The sequence below is a fragment of the Ammospiza caudacuta genome, chromosome 6, assembly GCF_027887145.1.
Source record: "Ammospiza caudacuta isolate bAmmCau1 chromosome 6, bAmmCau1.pri, whole genome shotgun sequence".
Classification (NCBI taxonomy): Eukaryota; Metazoa; Chordata; class Aves; order Passeriformes; family Passerellidae; genus Ammospiza; species Ammospiza caudacuta.
This window is the reverse complement of record NC_080598.1, coordinates 39,293,592-39,311,792: the sequence shown is the minus strand read 5'-3', so window position 1 is coordinate 39,311,792 and position 18,201 is coordinate 39,293,592. Positions and strand designations below refer to the sequence as shown.

Genomic DNA, 18,201 nt, shown 5'->3' with positions numbered 1-18,201 from the left:
ACAATATATGCTTTCAATAAAGCATAGTATATGCTTTCCCAAAATTTAATGCTACTTTTATTTCCAAGTTACCTTAATCCCAAATCTTTTAACAGGAGTTTTTACTGTCCTATTCACACTATGCTTGCTTTATGGCAGCTTTCTCATATGGGCTCTTGAAATAACCCAGACTTCACAACCCATAGTCTGATCAACATTTTAAAGACTATTTATCCATTTGTCTATATCTTCCCTATTCCCTACAATGTATGTGTGCAAGTTCTGGCTGAAGTAGAGTTAATTTTCTTCACAGTGACAACATGATATACTCTGCAACTACATATATATGATAGCTGAGCATCAGAGAATTATGCTACAAAAAAGGCCCAAGCACATATACATACCTTCACACACTCCACCATATAATAATTGCTACCATCATTATGTCTGGCAGGTGCTGGCTTTGAAAGAAAGAAGTACACAGTCCTCACCGCTAGCCAAATTTTCAAAACTATGTACAGCTTAAATAATGACAAACTGATTTCAATTTGTTTTAAGAGTAAGGCTGAATCTTTAGACTACAGTCCTATTAAGTCCTGGGTTAGCTAATAAAATAACATTGATCCTTCTTCTGTTTAATTTATGGTTTTCAACATGAATTTACAGGGGATAAAGCTTGTCCAAGCATCAAAGTGCAAGGCTCCACCTCCTTTTGCTGATAATGGCTCAGCATTGGAAGTTTTATTTAATTTGCTTTCTGCTAACTTCCCTGTATTCTTCCTTCCTAATTATATCCATCCAAATCAAACTTTGTTTCATTTCAATTTTCTTTCAACACCTACCTTGACTAAAACAGAGGCTGAAGTGGTGCTAAAATAAGCAGGAAGGAAGAGTTTGAGGAATTACAATTTGATGACAATAAGAGCATTTTAGGGACTCATTAGAATTAACCATTGCAGGAAAAATTTCATCTTTCTGGGAACACAGCTTCATCCTTATCAAATACATCAACAGAACCTTTAGGATTCACAAACACTTAGCAGCACTGAGGCTCTGCTTTATAGCCATAATATACCAAAGATGCAAAAAATATTCTGGATACTCTTGAAAACTATGATAAGGAAGAAATACAAGAGTCCTGCCTCTTAAGATCTGACTAGCCCACAAAAACATAGGTTAAAATGTCATGTCAGAATAAGAAATTCTATTAAGGGTGTTCATCAACCTGAGATCCATGCCTTGAAAATAGAGCAGACTTCTAGGCTATTTTCAAGGGGACTGTTTACACAAAAGAGAATTGCTGGTATCTATAATCCATGCTGTGTAGGCAACGCTTGCTTCCAGTAGTGATATAACTTTATCTACTGATAGGACAAAGATACAAGGAGAATATTACATAATAAAATATGCACTTGAATTTTATCTGTAGTCCCATTTTTATCTGATTTTTTTAAAAAGAGAAGCAGACTTGTGTGCAGAATATTGATTTTTTTCCTTCTCTGCCAATAGTTCAAGTAGGTAACACACATGGAATAAGACAGTGAATCCAAGACCAGAGAAAACAACGCTTGCTATCTTTTAAAATTATAAGTTTTACTGATTACTCCCTAAATAGGAAACTCCTTCCATTTGTATCGCTTCTATGACTAAAGCAGATAGTAAATTGGCAGTCAGCACAGTGACTTCTTTCACAGAGCCTTTGGCAGAATAATAGCCATAACACATTCCAAGACATACAGCAGGTTTGTATCTGCACCCTTCTAATTGTTTCTTTGCCATCAAAGGATGGCAAAGATGTTAGGATACCCTAAGACAGAAAAGAGAATGGAACTTTGCTAGAAATGCTAGAGGACTTGCCATATGGAGTGTATGGGATAGTGGTAATAGTATTTGAAATCCCTGCTGAAAAAGCAATTCAAATCAGAGAGCAAGTTCTGTTTGCCTTGTCTTTTTTTAAATAATCTTTTTACTTCTAAGGTTCTTAGCTACCTACTTGATACTTATTTCAACAGCTTTTCAGACACATTACTGTTTGAGCACAGGCTTTAGGCAACTCTCAAAAAATATCGTATCTTTACTGTGCTTAGCCTAAAGGTTAATCATAAGTCAGTCCCACAACACATACAGCAAGATCATGAGTTTTGAGGTAGGTTATTTAATCTGAACCAAATACATTCACACAGAGTCAAGATACACAGAGTAAAGGAACAAAGTAAATGGGACCAGACAAAAGAGTAGGCAGCTTCTCAAGTGAAGTGAAAACCACAGAGAAAAAGCCCAGTACCATGGATGGCACTGGAGAGCTTACTTACCTGGACTGTAATTATACCTCCAGAGAAAAGAGAGATCTTTAAAAACTCAGACTTAAAAAAAAATACTCTCTTCTATCTCACCTACAGGCAAGCCAGATTCAAAAGAAGTGTTAACAGAGGTGAAAGACTTTTTACATGAAGATAACTGTGACAGGGAAATAAGAGACAAAACCCAGATAAGTGATAGACCATCCTGAAGTGTAAATAGACCTACAGTACTTATGTTAACAAAGAAGTCACTTCTCAGCCACAACAAAATTTTGGGCAATTTCAAGACATATAATATATTTAGCAGAAAGAGTTACACATATGTTTATAAAGATCAAATGTTCCATTACTGTTTGCAGTTCACTTTCACTATGCATGAAATATAATTTCCTTCTGGATTTCTTCTTGTTCTTTCAATAGCTTTAGATCATCACTTTCCTTCTTTTCTATTAACCAATGATTCTGTTATAGAATATGCTCTATATTTTCATTCATATACTAATTTGATACACATACATTAATATATAGGTAATGTAAGTAATACAGCATCCTAAACTGTTCACTTTGTTTGGTATTATAAGGCACATTTCCCCCAAATTCTGCTAAAGGAGAATAGTATGTGTTGCAGAAAACCACCTTGCTCATGAGATATGCATAACCAGAGGAACACCAAGCACTCACCACTCACTATTTCACTACTACTGCCTGTTATCTACCAGTCTGACACTATTCAATAAACCTGTGTTACAAAGAGGGAGATCACATGCAGTAAGTATATACAAAAAGCATTATGTATATATTTAACAAATATATTTAAAAGAGTAAGGATTCCAGAAATTTTTTTAAGTTCCAAGTGTAAGACAAGCATTGAAACACTCATAACAGGCACTCATATTTATGAGGTAACAAGTCCCCATTACAGAATTTGGAAACTAAGCAATTCAAATGCTTTACTGCAGTATCAGAAGCAGGATAAATTCTGGAAAACAGATTTGTTCATATGGAAAAAAAGAAAACACATCCAAAATTATTCAGAGAGTGAATGCACAGTCTTGATGCTATCAAACAATTAAAAAACCCCTCCACAATCTAACAATAAACATAAATATGAAATACCACCAGTGCTTTTAGGGAAAAAGTATGGGAACATCTATGTTTTCTATCAGGCTGAATTAACTATGTTAAGAACTTTGTATTTTAGCAGGTTGTCTGAATGCACAGGAACTCTGTACACTTACATTATACTACAAATCTAGATTAGGGAGCTAATTTAAATCGCTTCTATTCAGCTAATGAGATAAGCTATTTCTTAAGAATATGATTTTAGACAGTTAAATACCAGCATAAGTATTTTATTTTTGGAAGCAACTTTATCCTGTTAAAGGGAGGTAATAGCTAAGACCAACCAGAACAAATAAAAAAATTTTTGAAGATCACAAGCAACAGATCAGAAAACTATTTCTAATCTAAAATAGAACAACAGTATATTTAAAAGGATCATCACATGCTGCAGTTCTCTCTTGTTTAGGTGTCCAAAGTCATTAAACTACTGGTCCTGCAGTTAACCATGCTTGAGAATGGCTGGTTACTGCAGAAGGGAGATTACATTTTTTACAAACAAAATAGCACATCTCAGTCAGGAACGTGCATTCTTTTCCTTTCGGGACATCAGACAGACCTGCTCATTTTCCCTGTGATCTGTGAGCTTTTCTTCAAAGGAAGAGATGCAAACTTTTCCAGCTCAGATTTCAGACTAACCTGGTAATCATGCAGAAGCAAAATGCATGTGGGCAGGAGAAATTTAGCCATAAAGCCTTCCTCCTTCACAGCTAAGGTTTCACTGCCAGGGAAATCAGTGATGTCCTGAGCATTAATGGACTTGTCTCGTCCCCACAGCATGCTTGGCCAGCATGTAACTGCACTGATTGCTAGGGAGCAGCGAGCTCATTACACAGCATCACCAGCACCCTGCCCAAGGATGCTGGCACACACTCCCCAGCTGGGACACTCGGACTGGGGAACAGCACTGCAGTGCCTGCCAGCCTCCACTCTCCCAGGGCAGAGCATGCCAATACAGCAGGTGCTAACTTTAACTCTGCCTTCAAGGTTTTACATTCTGCTTTCCTGAGCCAGCCAGCGCAACACAGCACACAGAGAGGTCAGAATGGTCTCCACAGATATTGGCATGGATACCCCTTACTTTTAAAGGTCAATTCTGGACAAAGATGTTCTTCCTGAAGTTTTGGCAGACATATGATTTCCGTCACCAGAGCAGTAAGTGCCACCATTCTAAAATCCGTGCTAAAGGAGAATTCAGTAAAAATGGAAAAAGGCTGAAAAAATTATTCTTTTCAGTTGTTAAAGAAGCACAGTATTTGGAAGCATTTAAATAAGATAAACAGAAACCTTGTGATCTCCAGGCTGTACACAGTAGATTCCTAGAATGGACATCAGCTGTGAACAATCTGGGTCACTTCAAAGTCTAAACATGCAACCTTAATGCATTTTTTCACCTATTTGTCTCATTAGCACTCCACAGATCTCTTCAAAATAAAAGAAAAAAGATCTGCCACAGAATAAAGAAGTCATCCCACTTCTACATGCCAGAAGATTTATTAACTAACAATCTATCTGCATTACACAGAGATTGTAGCTAATGATTTTCCTGTACCTGTCACTTCAAATGCCATCCAAGAATTCTTAGTGCTGGTGAATTAACAAGCACATAAGGGAATACAGCTGTAGATATGCATAGATATCTATACATTCAAATCCTTAGGCAACTTCAAAATGCCTTTTTAACAACTGCATAAAGAAACATAAAAAGGAATGAAATGGAAGGCAAATTGGGGTAATTCACTCATCAAAGGCACAGAACAACAGCTCTGTTTGAGGGGGATAGGTAAACATAGAAGTATCAACTTTCCCCCTTACCTGTATTTAAGAAGACCAAGACACAAAATGCTCACTAATAACATATAAAATAATGTCATGGACACTCATGTATCAGTAAAATGCATTTCAAAATAAATGATTACTTTGAAGCAGAAATACATAACTAAGCCTTACCTGTCTCAACAATTTTTCAACAGCTGACATTACCATGAGCCCTCTCCACACAACTGGGGCAGTCTCTTCTATCAAGAAACCCATAGACATGCTGCAACAACAAACCAGAAACTTGAGCTTTACAGCACAATACCAAGTACATCTGAAAAGAAGCTTGATTTAAATAAAAACATATGCTCACCATGCGATTCCATAGTTCTTAAGGGGCCTCATTAGATTTTCTAAAACAAAAGCAAACAAGGGGTTTTTTTTGGATGGCAGATGGTTTTAGGGTATTTTGGGTTTTTTAAAAGAAATAAGCTTACACTTTTCTTTATCTTTTAAGAGCAATTTTCCCTCTCTATTTAAATAGTTATTTTTCCCCCTCATCCCTTCATTAAATGTATGGATTTATCTATTCTGCCCAAGAATCTGACTCCACTTTTTGTTAGGTTGTTACATTTTACTAATACCATTCATCTTTTGTCAGAATAACAATGTATTTGCCCATAAAATAATGTCACTTTGTGCTGCCAAAATCAATCTATTTTTATGAAATCTCTGTGCTGGAAGGCATAGATTCCCTATCAGGAATCACTAAAAGCTGAGTCATTTCTATTGGAACAAAACCAAAGTCATACAACATGGTGAGATTTCAATTCTTATTTTTTAATCTATCCTATTCACTAATCTCATGAATCAGAATAATATTCCCACTAACATACCAGAGATTTGGGGAATTTGTCTCCTTCTGTTAAATCTGCCACAGAAACCCCAGAGTACAGATACCAAATAAAACCATCCCTAAACTATACATTGTCAACAGCTCCAGGTAATTAGTCCCAGATTTCTTCAGGCTGATATAAATCTGCAGGACTTCTAAAGTTTCTGTAGGAACAAAAGATTCTTATTTGGATGTTGCAGATGTATTGTCCTTGTCATACATCTTATTCCTATGCCTCCTGTGTCAAGAATAAAAAGCAGGGAGGGAATACTATAATTGTTCTGCCGGCAAAGGGGTGTGCAAGCAGAAAGCAAACAAAACAATTAAAAAGAAGGCATTCAAAACAAAATATCACAAAAGCCAAAACTCTTCCTTGTGGTTTCTACCATCTAAATCCACACCTTATCTCAAAATGGCACACACACTCACAAAAAAGGACAAATAGCATTTTATTTGGTCTAGCTGATATCTCGGAAGAGCATGCACAGGCAGGGACTAGCAGAAAATAGGAAGAATACTTTAAACAACAGAAAATATACTATAATGCAGATTTTGACAGAAATCCTTGATGCACCCAAAGTAAAATACATAAAGAGAGTAAAATAAAAACTAAGTGAGTAAAATAAACAATGTGAGTAAAATAAAAACAGAGCATTCAAAGCTGAACTCCAAATTCAGACAAAATAACAGCCAGGAGCACAAAAATTCAATAGCTAAACTCTACAGATGAAAGCTTTCAAGCAATCAAGTAAGTGAGTATTCAAGCCATGTAATTTTGTAGAAATATGGTGGAGAATAAATTGGATGTTTTGGTTTACAAATCAAAAAGAACAAAACAGGAAGATAAACAAATCACTTGTATGACTATTGCATTCAGGAATGAGTTGGGAGCTATTGCTGAAAAAGAGACTGGCTTGGACTGACACACTGCACCAGTGCATACAGCTCTTCTTGACTTGTGCAGCTCTTCAATGTTGACTCGAGACTTGCTTTGGTGGCACTATAGTGTCTAACCACATTTCTAGCAATCACAGGCTTACTTCACCCCCTGCAGTAAGACAGTTTAGTTATGAAGAGAGTGATGGCATTGGAACATCAGCCTAGAGCCACATCTAGGCACTGTTTTGGTGGCTTGGTAAACAAGATATACACCCCCACAAGTTAAAATAGAAGTGTTAAAGGTATTGAGAGAAATTACTACACATTTACCTAAGAGAGTGGTTAAAAAAGATGTAGTAGGAAAAATGCACTTGCAACAGTGTATACCACTGCAGAGTAAAGGTTTCCCTTCATTTCTTACCACGAAATAGGGAAAATTTTAAGACAAAACAAAACAAAAAGGGGAGGCCAAGCTTTGACTGCCAATTATGAGGCTCAGGAACTGGTGAGTAAGATGAATGGAAAAGATGCATTATTCTGGGAAGTTCACCACAATACTAAGCCACTCCTCAGTTCAGTCCAACTGCTCTACACTATGTGAGTCAAACATACAGAGACATCTCAACATCCACTACCTGCATGGACAATTTCTTCTGCACAGAGATCAGGTACACAGGCTGAGCTCACACACCTTCCAACATCTCTCTCTCCTTCACAAAACAGGAGAGTTGCTGTGAGTAGATAAACATTGACCTACAGAGCAGCAAAAGGGGCTTTTGCTTTTAAAAATATAAGCATGGTTTATTTCTCAACAGCACAGTTTCCTGTTATTAAAACTGCATCTTATTTTCTTTGGTTAACAACAAGGATTATAAAATGCTCTGAGCAGCAAGATTTAATCAAATTTATACAATGCAGAGGAACAATTCACAACTTGCTGTATATTCTGGCTATAATGTTCTGCATATTTTCAAAGTAGTACAAAATACTGCAGAGCTCCCCACTGTTTGCCTACTGCTAAAAATCATTCTTAAGACTAATCTCAAATCTAAAGTGCTTCAGTGGGCATTGGTAATCACCCTTGTCTCATCAAAAGCAACAGGCCTTCCTCCTTTTTCACTGTGGGTCTCATGAAGATTTCCTGAAACATAACATGTAAAGAAGATTTAGCTTAATGAGATCTCAGTAACATTTCTAATTCCCATTGCTTTTAGAGTATGCTTTTCTGTTATCAGAAGCCTACCATACAGCTCCAAAAATTTAACACAAAACAAAACAGATCTCCTAAACTCACAACACACAGCAATACCATACCACCTGCCAAGAGATAAATAAGATTGCCTCGTTTGCAATTTTCCATAGGCTTGATGGCCCTAAGTAAAAGACTGCTGTGTTTTCTCTGAACATACAAAATCAGATCTGTAAGATCAACGTAGCACCAATGACATGTCAGTAAATGCCTTTTCTGATAGAATACAAGTAAGGCACTAGAAAAGGCAGATGTGCAAATTCATGAAAGCATTATAGCAGATTGCTGATTAAAATAGTTCTGGGACTGGTCTGAAGATTGAATTGTTACTCACATGGGGAAGAGTAGCATTGATGTAATGAAGATGGATGTTCATTACATCAATGAAGATGCATTTTGTAATTATTTTTTACTAAGCTTTTTCTCCCCAAACAAATCCAGCCTTGAAAACAGATTATCCTAACAAGATAACTGAGTTACTCCACGTTTTCTCTAAGAAGACTGACATAGCTTGACTGACAACAATGGCCAGGGTCACAGGGTCAGCAGAACACAGAAGATGTATACAGCACTACATTACATATATATACCTGTATGTATGTGGTTTTGGTTGGAGTACAGTGACATTTCTTCACAGTAGCTTGCATGGTGATACGTTTTGGATTTGTGACGAAAACAGTGTCAAAAACTGCTCTGCTTCTCATGCCACCCCACCAGCAAGCAGGCTGGGAGCACACAAGAAACTGGGAGGGGACACAGCCTGAACACATGACCACAACTGACCAAAGGGATATCCCACACCATATGGCCTCATGCTCAGCATATAAACTGGGGAGACAAAAAAAGAAATGGGAGTACATTCAACTTTATGGTGTCTGTCCTCCCAAATAACAGTCACACATGATGGAGCCCAGGGCTAAGCCACAAGGAGCCATTCCAACTCATGGCTTAGTTTTTGGAAGCGGTCTGTTGAGCAATAGCACAAGCAGAAGCTTACATTCATTCCTACCCCATCAGGTAAGTAAAGAGTGTTATTCCACAAGAATGAGATGTTGTGCTACACCTCCTTAGAAGGCATAATACTGCTTACAAAAAGCAAAGGCAGATTATTAAATATCAATGTAGTGGATCATGCAATACCCTAGCAAATGTATTTTGAGCTCACTGGCTCAGCAAGCACAAATGCAGAAAAGCTGCTCTGAGTTTTCAAGAATCTGAACTAAGAAGAAAATTGGGGTTTTTGGGAGACAGACAGAAGGAAGCCATTGGACAGGAAGAGCAAAAAAAATGATTGGGCTTTACTTGTGTAAACATAGATGTCTCCTGCCACTCTGGATGCCTTAGGGAGCTGGGATTTGTACATGGCTAGCAGCTTTGACAGAGGGCGTAGGGAGAGACTTACCTTCTGAAGGGACAGCCAGAAGCCTGACACCACACTCCAAGCATCTTTAAAGTAGCAGTGGGTTCCTAAGCAAAGGCAAGTGAATTCCACCCACAGAATGATAAAGAGGAAAGAAATGCCACAGAGGGGAGAGGAATGAATAGCAACAGGGCCCCAAGGTACCTTGAAATAAAACAGTGACACCAATCTATGACAGAGGGTAAAGGATACTGTCACCAAAAGGTTAGTCAAAGTCATAAATTTTAATTCCTTGCTTTAACTGTAATCATTGTTTTTACTGCTTATGCCAGAAGCCTAGAATATTCTATGGCAAGTGACAGACTAATTGAGACTTGAGGCATGATTTCACACTGTGTTTTAAGTTTATTTCCAGGATTGCCCCAGAAATACAACAATTTGTATTTTAAGCTTGAAGAGCTCCACACAAGGAAGGCTGTGATTGCCCATTACATCCTGCACTAATAGTGTTATCTAACCACAGAGACATCCCAAATACTTAACCAAAGCAAACTAGTAATGAAACTTAAAGAGCATAATTCCATGCTCACCATTCAATTTCATGAAATATGTGCATAATGAAATGCAACTTTTCCCAGGAGATTTGATTCTCGTATTTAGAGGGTCTACCAGTCCCATTACCTGAGAAGGCATTACAGTTTTTTCCCTCCCAACAGACTGCAGAGGAAACAAGGCTCTGTAAAAGCTTTTTCATTAACAGAACAGTTTTGCAGATATGACTTCAGCAGTCCTATCTAAAAGCAAAAGAACTAATTGCACGCTGGAAGACTGTACTTCAAAAGCAAATCTGGCACAAATAAAGAGCACAGTGATTTAGAAACATCTTTGTCACATTTTAAGGCAGCACTGACTTGTTAGGTTTAAAACATAGGGCTACTTTTAAGCATCATGCCATTACTTTTCATCACAAATGTCTTCCTTACAACTGCTAAAATAACCCACATTTTGAAATGCCCTCAGATCCCCAAGGAGACAAAAATTCTATTTATAGTGGATCAAAAGATTTATTAGACTAATTTAGGCAGGTCCTTTTAGTTCATTATATCCACAAGGAATGAAATAGACTAACCCAATGTTCAGTTTAACAGGACAGACATCTGTCCTGACACACAAAAACCTCTGGGAAAGCTCATGTCATTTGAAGCAATGACTTGCTGTTGTGACAGGGGGGCTGCCCTGGTCAGTCACATAACAGGGTGCCAGACAGCAGAGCAGAACAGGGAGCAGCAGGAACCCCAGGGGCAGAGATGCATCAGCTTTAATTTAAGACCCAACTTCAAAAAAACATTCCAGTTAACTAGGGATTTCATTGCTTCCAAAGCAAAACTAGACAACTCAAGGTAATTGTGTCAATTCAGCCTTTTTAGGTTCAATACTGTAAAATACTATAATCAAGACCCCTGCCCCGCCCCTCCCCCCCAAAAAAGGAAATTTAGGTGAAAAAACATGGGAGGAAAAAATAATGTTCAAACAATTATGTGTAATTGTGCTGTTGGCTAAGATAGAGTTATTCTTTTTCTTAGTAGCTGGTATGGGGCTGTGTTTTGGATTTTTGATAAAAATAGTGTTAATAACAGAGGGATGCTTCTGTACTGCTAAGCAGTGCTTACACAGTCCGTGTCTTTCCTGCTTGTCAGCCCACCCCACCAGCAACGCAGGCTGGGGGTGCACAAGGAACTGGGAGGGGACACAACCACAACAGCTGATCTCAAGTTACAAAAGGGATATCCCACACCATATGGCATCACACTCAATATATAAATGATGATGACCATCAGCTAAAGCAAACGGAAAGAGATGCTAGCTTTTCAACTCTTATTGTCACTTTTGGCCTCTGGGCTCTACAGGGAAAGGATTAAACCACTTTTTCTCCTGTTTTTGATCTATTCTGCTTCATTTCTCTATTACGAAAACCCACTACATTGTACTGCAGAGAAGGAAAGACAGACTACAGCAAGAAGCCCACAGAAGGAAAAAAAGCACAAAAGTGAAATTGCAAGGTAAAAATATTGAGAAAATTCAGAATTGGTTGCATTCCTTCAATTTTTCTTCTAGCAGAGAAATGGAAACATTTATTCCTCTGAAATAAACAAAAAGGTAAATACATTCAGTCTACAAAAGCATGATTTATTTCTTTTGTTTATGCATGCATAATGAAAAGAGTATCTATCATGTTCCTATAACAAAGCCATTTTGCAATTTAATTCCAGTTTTTATACCAGTTGAACCAAAAAAACCACTTTTGTATCTCTAAGAGTAAACTTTATAATATACTAAGTATCTGCTAGCCACACTTCAAATAATTTGGAATGACTGCACCACAGGATTAACAACATAAAGAGTAATACGAATCTGCCTTCAAGTACTTCAAATGTATTATTTCAGGTCACAGTGTTTCAGTAATTTATACTGGAATGGCATTTGGTAAAACTTCATTTGCCATTTATCCAAAAAGACTGGTCTCAGTAAGAAGCTTTAATTACTACACTAAATTTCTCATCTTATACTTTTTGTAATTCTATGAATTTATTTATAATGAAGAATAAATTTTTAATAAATTAATTCCCTAGAGGTTTTTTTCCTTTTAAACAGCAGCTAACAGCTGTATGCCTATAAATAATTACTTGCAGAATTGTGTATCTGCCATCTCCTTTCCCTTCCAAGGTCTTTGATTTTCTCCACAAGTGAGCTCAACAACAGCTGGACTAATCCACCTTGAGGTTTATTGTTACAGGTTTGAGGGCAATAGCCAAGGTCCAGAATAGAATATTAAACATTCAAGTAGTCTTCTCATTTTCAACTACTTGATCACATTTGGAAAAGCCTCCAAAATACAAACCACAATAAATTACAACACTTTCGTTAATTATTTTGTCACATTGTACACATTGGGACTATTGTACTTCCACATCCAGATAAATTGGGCTAAGACATCATCAAAAGTAAAACAAGGGCTTTCAGTTCAGGCTACTTTCAAAATAGAATCAATAAAACATATCATTAGACTACAGACAACCTAAAAACCACTTGCTCACCAATCAAGAGCTGGTATCAGCCACAAATACTTTTTTTTAAAGAATCAAATGTAGGGTTTTTTAAAAATTTATCACGATGCTGTTCCACTGATAAAGCATGACAAATACAACTTCAAGACTTCAAGCTTTACTTGAAGGATTTAACTTTAACTTTGTAAAGTTAAATCCTTAGCAAACATCAATAAATTTCTTCATAATCATTATCATTTATTTATCATCAATAAATTTCTTCAAAATACATAATATTTTGTCTATGTCACTAGTCCACTCCCAATTTTCTATTTATGACTCTCAAATGAATGCGCCACAATCCCTTAAAACTATTCCAGCAGACATCTTTAAACAGTCAAAACTATTTTAAATTTTCACATTCTGTTATGAGAGTCTGCTATCACAGTCTTAAGATATGCAAATGTACCCCAGTGAAAAAATTCAGGTGCCCATTTCCATAGTTCCTGCAATTTTATTCGATTCAATGGGCAGCCACAAACACTGTTAGCTTTCTCTAAGAAATTACATTCTATTCTAAATTATGAAAATACATGTCTACTACTGATCTTTTGAATATACTACTTTATTAAGAGATTAAAGACACTGAAGCTATCATAAAATGGCAATAAAGTTTTGAAATACTAAAAGTAGAGTCACCTGTCAAAGATTTACTCACCAAAACCTTCGTAATCAAACTAAATAAAGAAATTTTATCTATCTGGCAAAATGGCAAATGTTTTTGGCAATATAATAGTTTTTACCCTCTGACATCTAGTTTAAATGGCAGATTTAAAAGGAAAAAAATGAAATCATGCGATTCAGTAAGCCAGAAAACTGCCTTTAACTAAATTACTTAGGGAAAGAATAAAAGTAATACTTTTGTAACTTATGCTATTAGCATTGCCTTGCATATATATATTGTAGCTGATGGTAATATTAATTCCATAGTTAGATAATCCTCCATTAGCTAATTAAATTCAGTGTTGAACTTATTAACCAACATTTCCCTGACCATTTAAAGTATTTTGAATGATGGCCTATTAAATGTTAGCAGACTTTTCAATGTACTACAGTTTGCAAAATTAAATTAATGTAGTATCTTCCATTTATACAGACTCCTCACTAAGAACCCTCAATTCATTTTGAATGCTTAAATTACAGCATGACCATAATAACTTCTATTCAGAAGTAATAACTCCTGCATGGACTTATTTTGTATGGTACTGGGCATCCTTAATCCCTTTTCATGTGAGAGAGGAAACAGAAATCAAAGATTGCAGAAGTGCTCTCCCAGGATTACTCTACAGATTCATTTTCAAATCCATGCCTCACACTGAAGAAAGCATTAAGATTTAAACTTTTTTTTTGACTGCTATGTTATGAAAAATGTCTTTAACTGACTTATTGTTATGTAGACATAGTTTATGCATTTCTGTAGCACAGAACTGCCTGGGCTCTCTCAGTTGGTATGCAGTATTTCCTCAGAGTTTGTTTTACTCTTGAAAATATAGTAACAAACCAGATGATAACACTAAACCTTATTATAGAAAAATACAAGAGTCACACATGTTTTTATATCAATATATTTATATACACCTCTATATGTACCATATATATACACACACACCTATGATTGATCACTTCTTTGCAAGCTTATCCCATCTGTCACTCATTAAAGGAATCCTTGATTAAACTTTAATTAAAGTTTCCTATGTCATTCCTACTTTGCAAATAAACCATATTTTACAGTACTTCTCTTGCTGTTACTCATCAGTTTCATCAACTCAATAGTTAAAAATACACAGAGTAGTGAACAATATCCCTGAAATACAAATTCTATCTTGTTATTCATACCAAACTACTGTCTTTCTTGTTATTCATACCAAACTACTAAGGCAGACTTGTGTCATCTGTCAAGCTTTTGAAATATACAAATTAATTTTTCTGTCTGTCGTAAAAAGGGTATGTTCTTTAAATTCTGATATTTACTTGTGCATTACACACAGAAGTAGAAAGAATGTATTTCAGTGATCAAAATGTTAGTGCTTACAAGACAACAGCAGAAGTTTTGGTTGAGGGAAATCTTCCAATTTTTTTCTGTTACATTGAATTCTGCACTTCTAACAATGCTTGAAGCATGTTAAGACAAAGCTTACAGTGAATTCTATTCAGCTGTTTACCAGAAAAATCCAGTCACTGAAACAAAACTGAGCTGCTCAATATCTGAGTGAATGCAGTCTTAAGTTCTAGCATTCCTAGCAAGTTGATTTGTACAACCATAAGAAACAGACTGGGCAATCTGTGGCTCAAGACAAGGACTTAAATTAGATATGGACTGATAAAATACATAGCAAAATGACCAAGGAATTCTAAATTATCTAATCCATTTTTCAGATAGTGAGGAAAAATTGGGGAGACAAAAGTCAACGTCACATCATGAAAAGAGAGATCTGAACACCACAACATAGTCCCTTTTGTGTTCATACTGCACAATGCACTTCAAATACAAAATTCATAGCAAAAAAATCTGTTATGGGAAAACACAGCCTGTATGACATTCATCCTCAGTAGAGTTCAAAGTACCAGTGAATGCAAGAATACTTCCATTTGTATCAAGAATTCAAATCCTACTGATGATACATGAAAAGACTCAGCTATTTGTTTATTTATCACTTAGCAGTCTTTTGACTTCAAAAGATATAATAAAAATCCAATAAATAAAACTAAGTACTCTCCTCCTCTCTTAGGAATTTATCTAAATAAAACCTACATTTGTAAGCCCTGTTCTTAAATGTAGGAAGTACTCCATTTGATGGCTGTCTGTACAAGCACATGCAGTGGTATCAGTACACGGAAATACATTACTTTTTCTTTATCCAGTGTACATGGCATAATCATAAGGAGATAGAATTTTAATTATATAAGAAATCCTAAGTTTGCCACATTAAGTCTTCAGAGGCTGCAAGCCTCTGCAGCCTTCTGCATTAAGTCTGCAGATACTGCAAGCTTAATAACAAACCTTTAAAGATACTGGCACTGCTTCATTCTGCATGCTTTATAACATGTGAGAACATATAGATCAACAACCATAATACTCATATACACACACAAATTAAGATGAGTTACAAATGAACATTCTACAACAACACTAGAGTACATAGAGAAGGATGGAACACATCTCCTGTGATGAAACACTGAGAGCATCATGGCTGTTCAGCCTAGACAAAGGAAGACTCCAGGGAGACCTCACTGAAGCCTTTTACTACTTAGAGGGGACCTGTAAGAAAGATGGGGACAAGTACTTTAGCAGGGCCTGTTGCAATAGGACGAGAAGTAGTAGTTTTAAATTAGAAGAGGGTAGGTTCAGACTAGACATAAGGAAGAAATTTTTTACAATGAAGCTAGTGAAATGCTGAAACAGGTTGCCAAGAGTGGTAGTAGACATGAAACACTCAAGATCAGGACATCTGAGCAACCTGATCTAGTTGAAGCTGTCCCTGCTCATTGCAGGGGGTTGGACTAGATGACCTTCAAAGGCTCCTTTCAACCCAAACCTTTCTATGATAAAAAAAGAGAGATCATAGCATGAAAAGAAGCAGAAGGAATATTTAACTTTCCTTTTACCTAGCAATTGCTGCCCACAAACATTGCAGTTGATGACTTCACTGAAGCCCTTCTACGTCCTGTTTGAACTGATTCCTGTCCTTGATCCCTCCCTGACAACACATATGGCCAGTCTGTACTTTCTTCAGAAGGATCCAAGTACATTTTAATGCATCAACCAGCTGCTACAGTCTGTGATTAGTTTTGCATGTGGTTACATGTTTTTATTATTTTACCTACATGCCCTCTCTCACAGGATAATCAAAACAAGGTATTAGAAAAACCATACCACCCCAGTGTCCCTACCACCCTAAAAAACCACACTGCCTTACACTCAAACATCATTTGAACAGGGTATCAAGATAAAGCCATTCTCCACTTTCATCCTTGGTTGGCCTGGGTGAAAGTTAAACTTCTGAAAGGGAAAAAGACTTGATGGGATCTTTCTACTTTGGGTCACCTTATTTCTCTGAAGACTGCTCTACCTGAATTGATGTTTCCCCAGAATTCTTCCAAGCAGAAGGAAAATTAGGAGTTTTATCTACTGTCTTCACCTTCTGGTAGGGAAGTAACCACCACTGTGTTCCTAAATGCACAACTTCAAATACAAATTAGTGAAGTGGCATGGCACATTTGGCTTAAGAGAAATCAAACAGAATCACTTTAATGACATTTCAAAGAAGCTACTGTAATGATCCTTCTCTTGCTGTTTTTTTTTTTTTATTGACTCTTTCCCTAGATTAGTGGGTTTTGTTCTTTAACTGAAAGTTATCTATTGCAGGATACTACATAACAGTTTTAAAACTACTGATAAATAACCTTCCCTTCCCTAGAGTCTCCAGTAAAAATCCATGAGACTGCATGGACCAAGATTAACAAAAAATAGGACTCTGAATATGCTCCTAGTTGTACATAGCAGCTTTGAAAGTAACCTCAATAATAGAAACAAATAAATAAATACATACATACACTCAGTCTTCACCTTCTGTGCCACACCAAGGAGGCACCCATGAGTGGACCATGCTGCTCCCTGTACAGAAAAGACAGCAAGAAAAATCCCTTCCACTTACTTGGTGTTAATTCTGGGTTTCCTTTTAAGTTCATCATCTTTGGAATTGAAGGTCCATATATGTCTGCATCAAGCAAACCAACTTCTTTTGCCTGTGAAAGTGAAAAAGAAGTGAAAAGAAGTAATTGTCAAAATGTCCTGCTTTCTGTATTATTAACTTGATTTGAGACATCCGTTGTCACTGTTTCCTTTCTCTCTAAATAGAAATTAAAGAATGAAATATAACGATGCCTACAAGTTGGGTCAGTGGCCTTGATAAGAGCTAGATTCTCCACACAGACAATCCTTACTTGTACAGTTTCTTACTTAAATTGTAGCCCACAGACCTTATATTAATAAGCATTATAAACAACATTCTCTCTATTCCATGTACTTTTATACAAAACTAACACCTTAACATTTTAAACAAGATACCAAATCTTATTGTTAAGAACCCCAAAAAACAAACAAAAACACACATACAAACAAAAATAAAAGCAAAAAAGTAGAGGTTTGTAAGCATATGCAAATGAAAGCAATTTAAATCATACTAGTGATTAGAAAGAATGTGAAAAACATAAAAAACATATTTTCATCTTCCATTTAAGTGGCCAGAGTACACTTTTGCAGACATCTTGAAGTTACTGAAATGCAAGTCTCTGAAGCTAGTTAAGCAGGCATAACATTTTAATCAAATACATTTACACAAAAGTATGCTAAAAATGGGCTTATTCAACTACATATGGTACATCAGGCAATAAACTTTAAATAAAAATTATTTCAGCTATGTAGTCTAGACTTACAAAATTCCTTTCTCTATTCTTTTTTTAATAGATACACATACATATTTTGTGGAAAATAAACTATTTTTCTACAGATGGCAAGACATAGTACCAATTACTAAGTTCCACAAATTAAGTAGTAA

At 36.3% G+C, this 18,201-nt stretch overlaps 1 protein-coding gene across 4 annotated transcripts in view; it reads right to left on the bottom strand.

Annotated features, from left to right (window-relative positions):
- The window catches only part of NUBPL (NUBP iron-sulfur cluster assembly factor, mitochondrial), a 77,212-nt gene that overhangs the window by 45,883 nt on the left and 13,128 nt on the right, over positions 1–18,201 (bottom strand). For 2 of the 4 annotated variants that reach the window (XM_058806955.1, XM_058806956.1), the window contains 3 exons: positions 17,299–17,389; positions 5,530–5,569; positions 5,349–5,439 (listed from right to left, as the gene is read on the bottom strand). In XM_058806955.1, the coding sequence (XP_058662938.1) occupies positions 5,349–5,439; positions 5,530–5,569; positions 17,299–17,389 (222 nt within the window). Of the gene's footprint in view, positions 1–5,348; positions 5,440–5,529; positions 5,570–17,298; positions 17,390–18,201 lie in introns of those variants that run through there. The other 2 variants (XM_058806957.1, XM_058806958.1) reach the window with 2 other exon arrangements.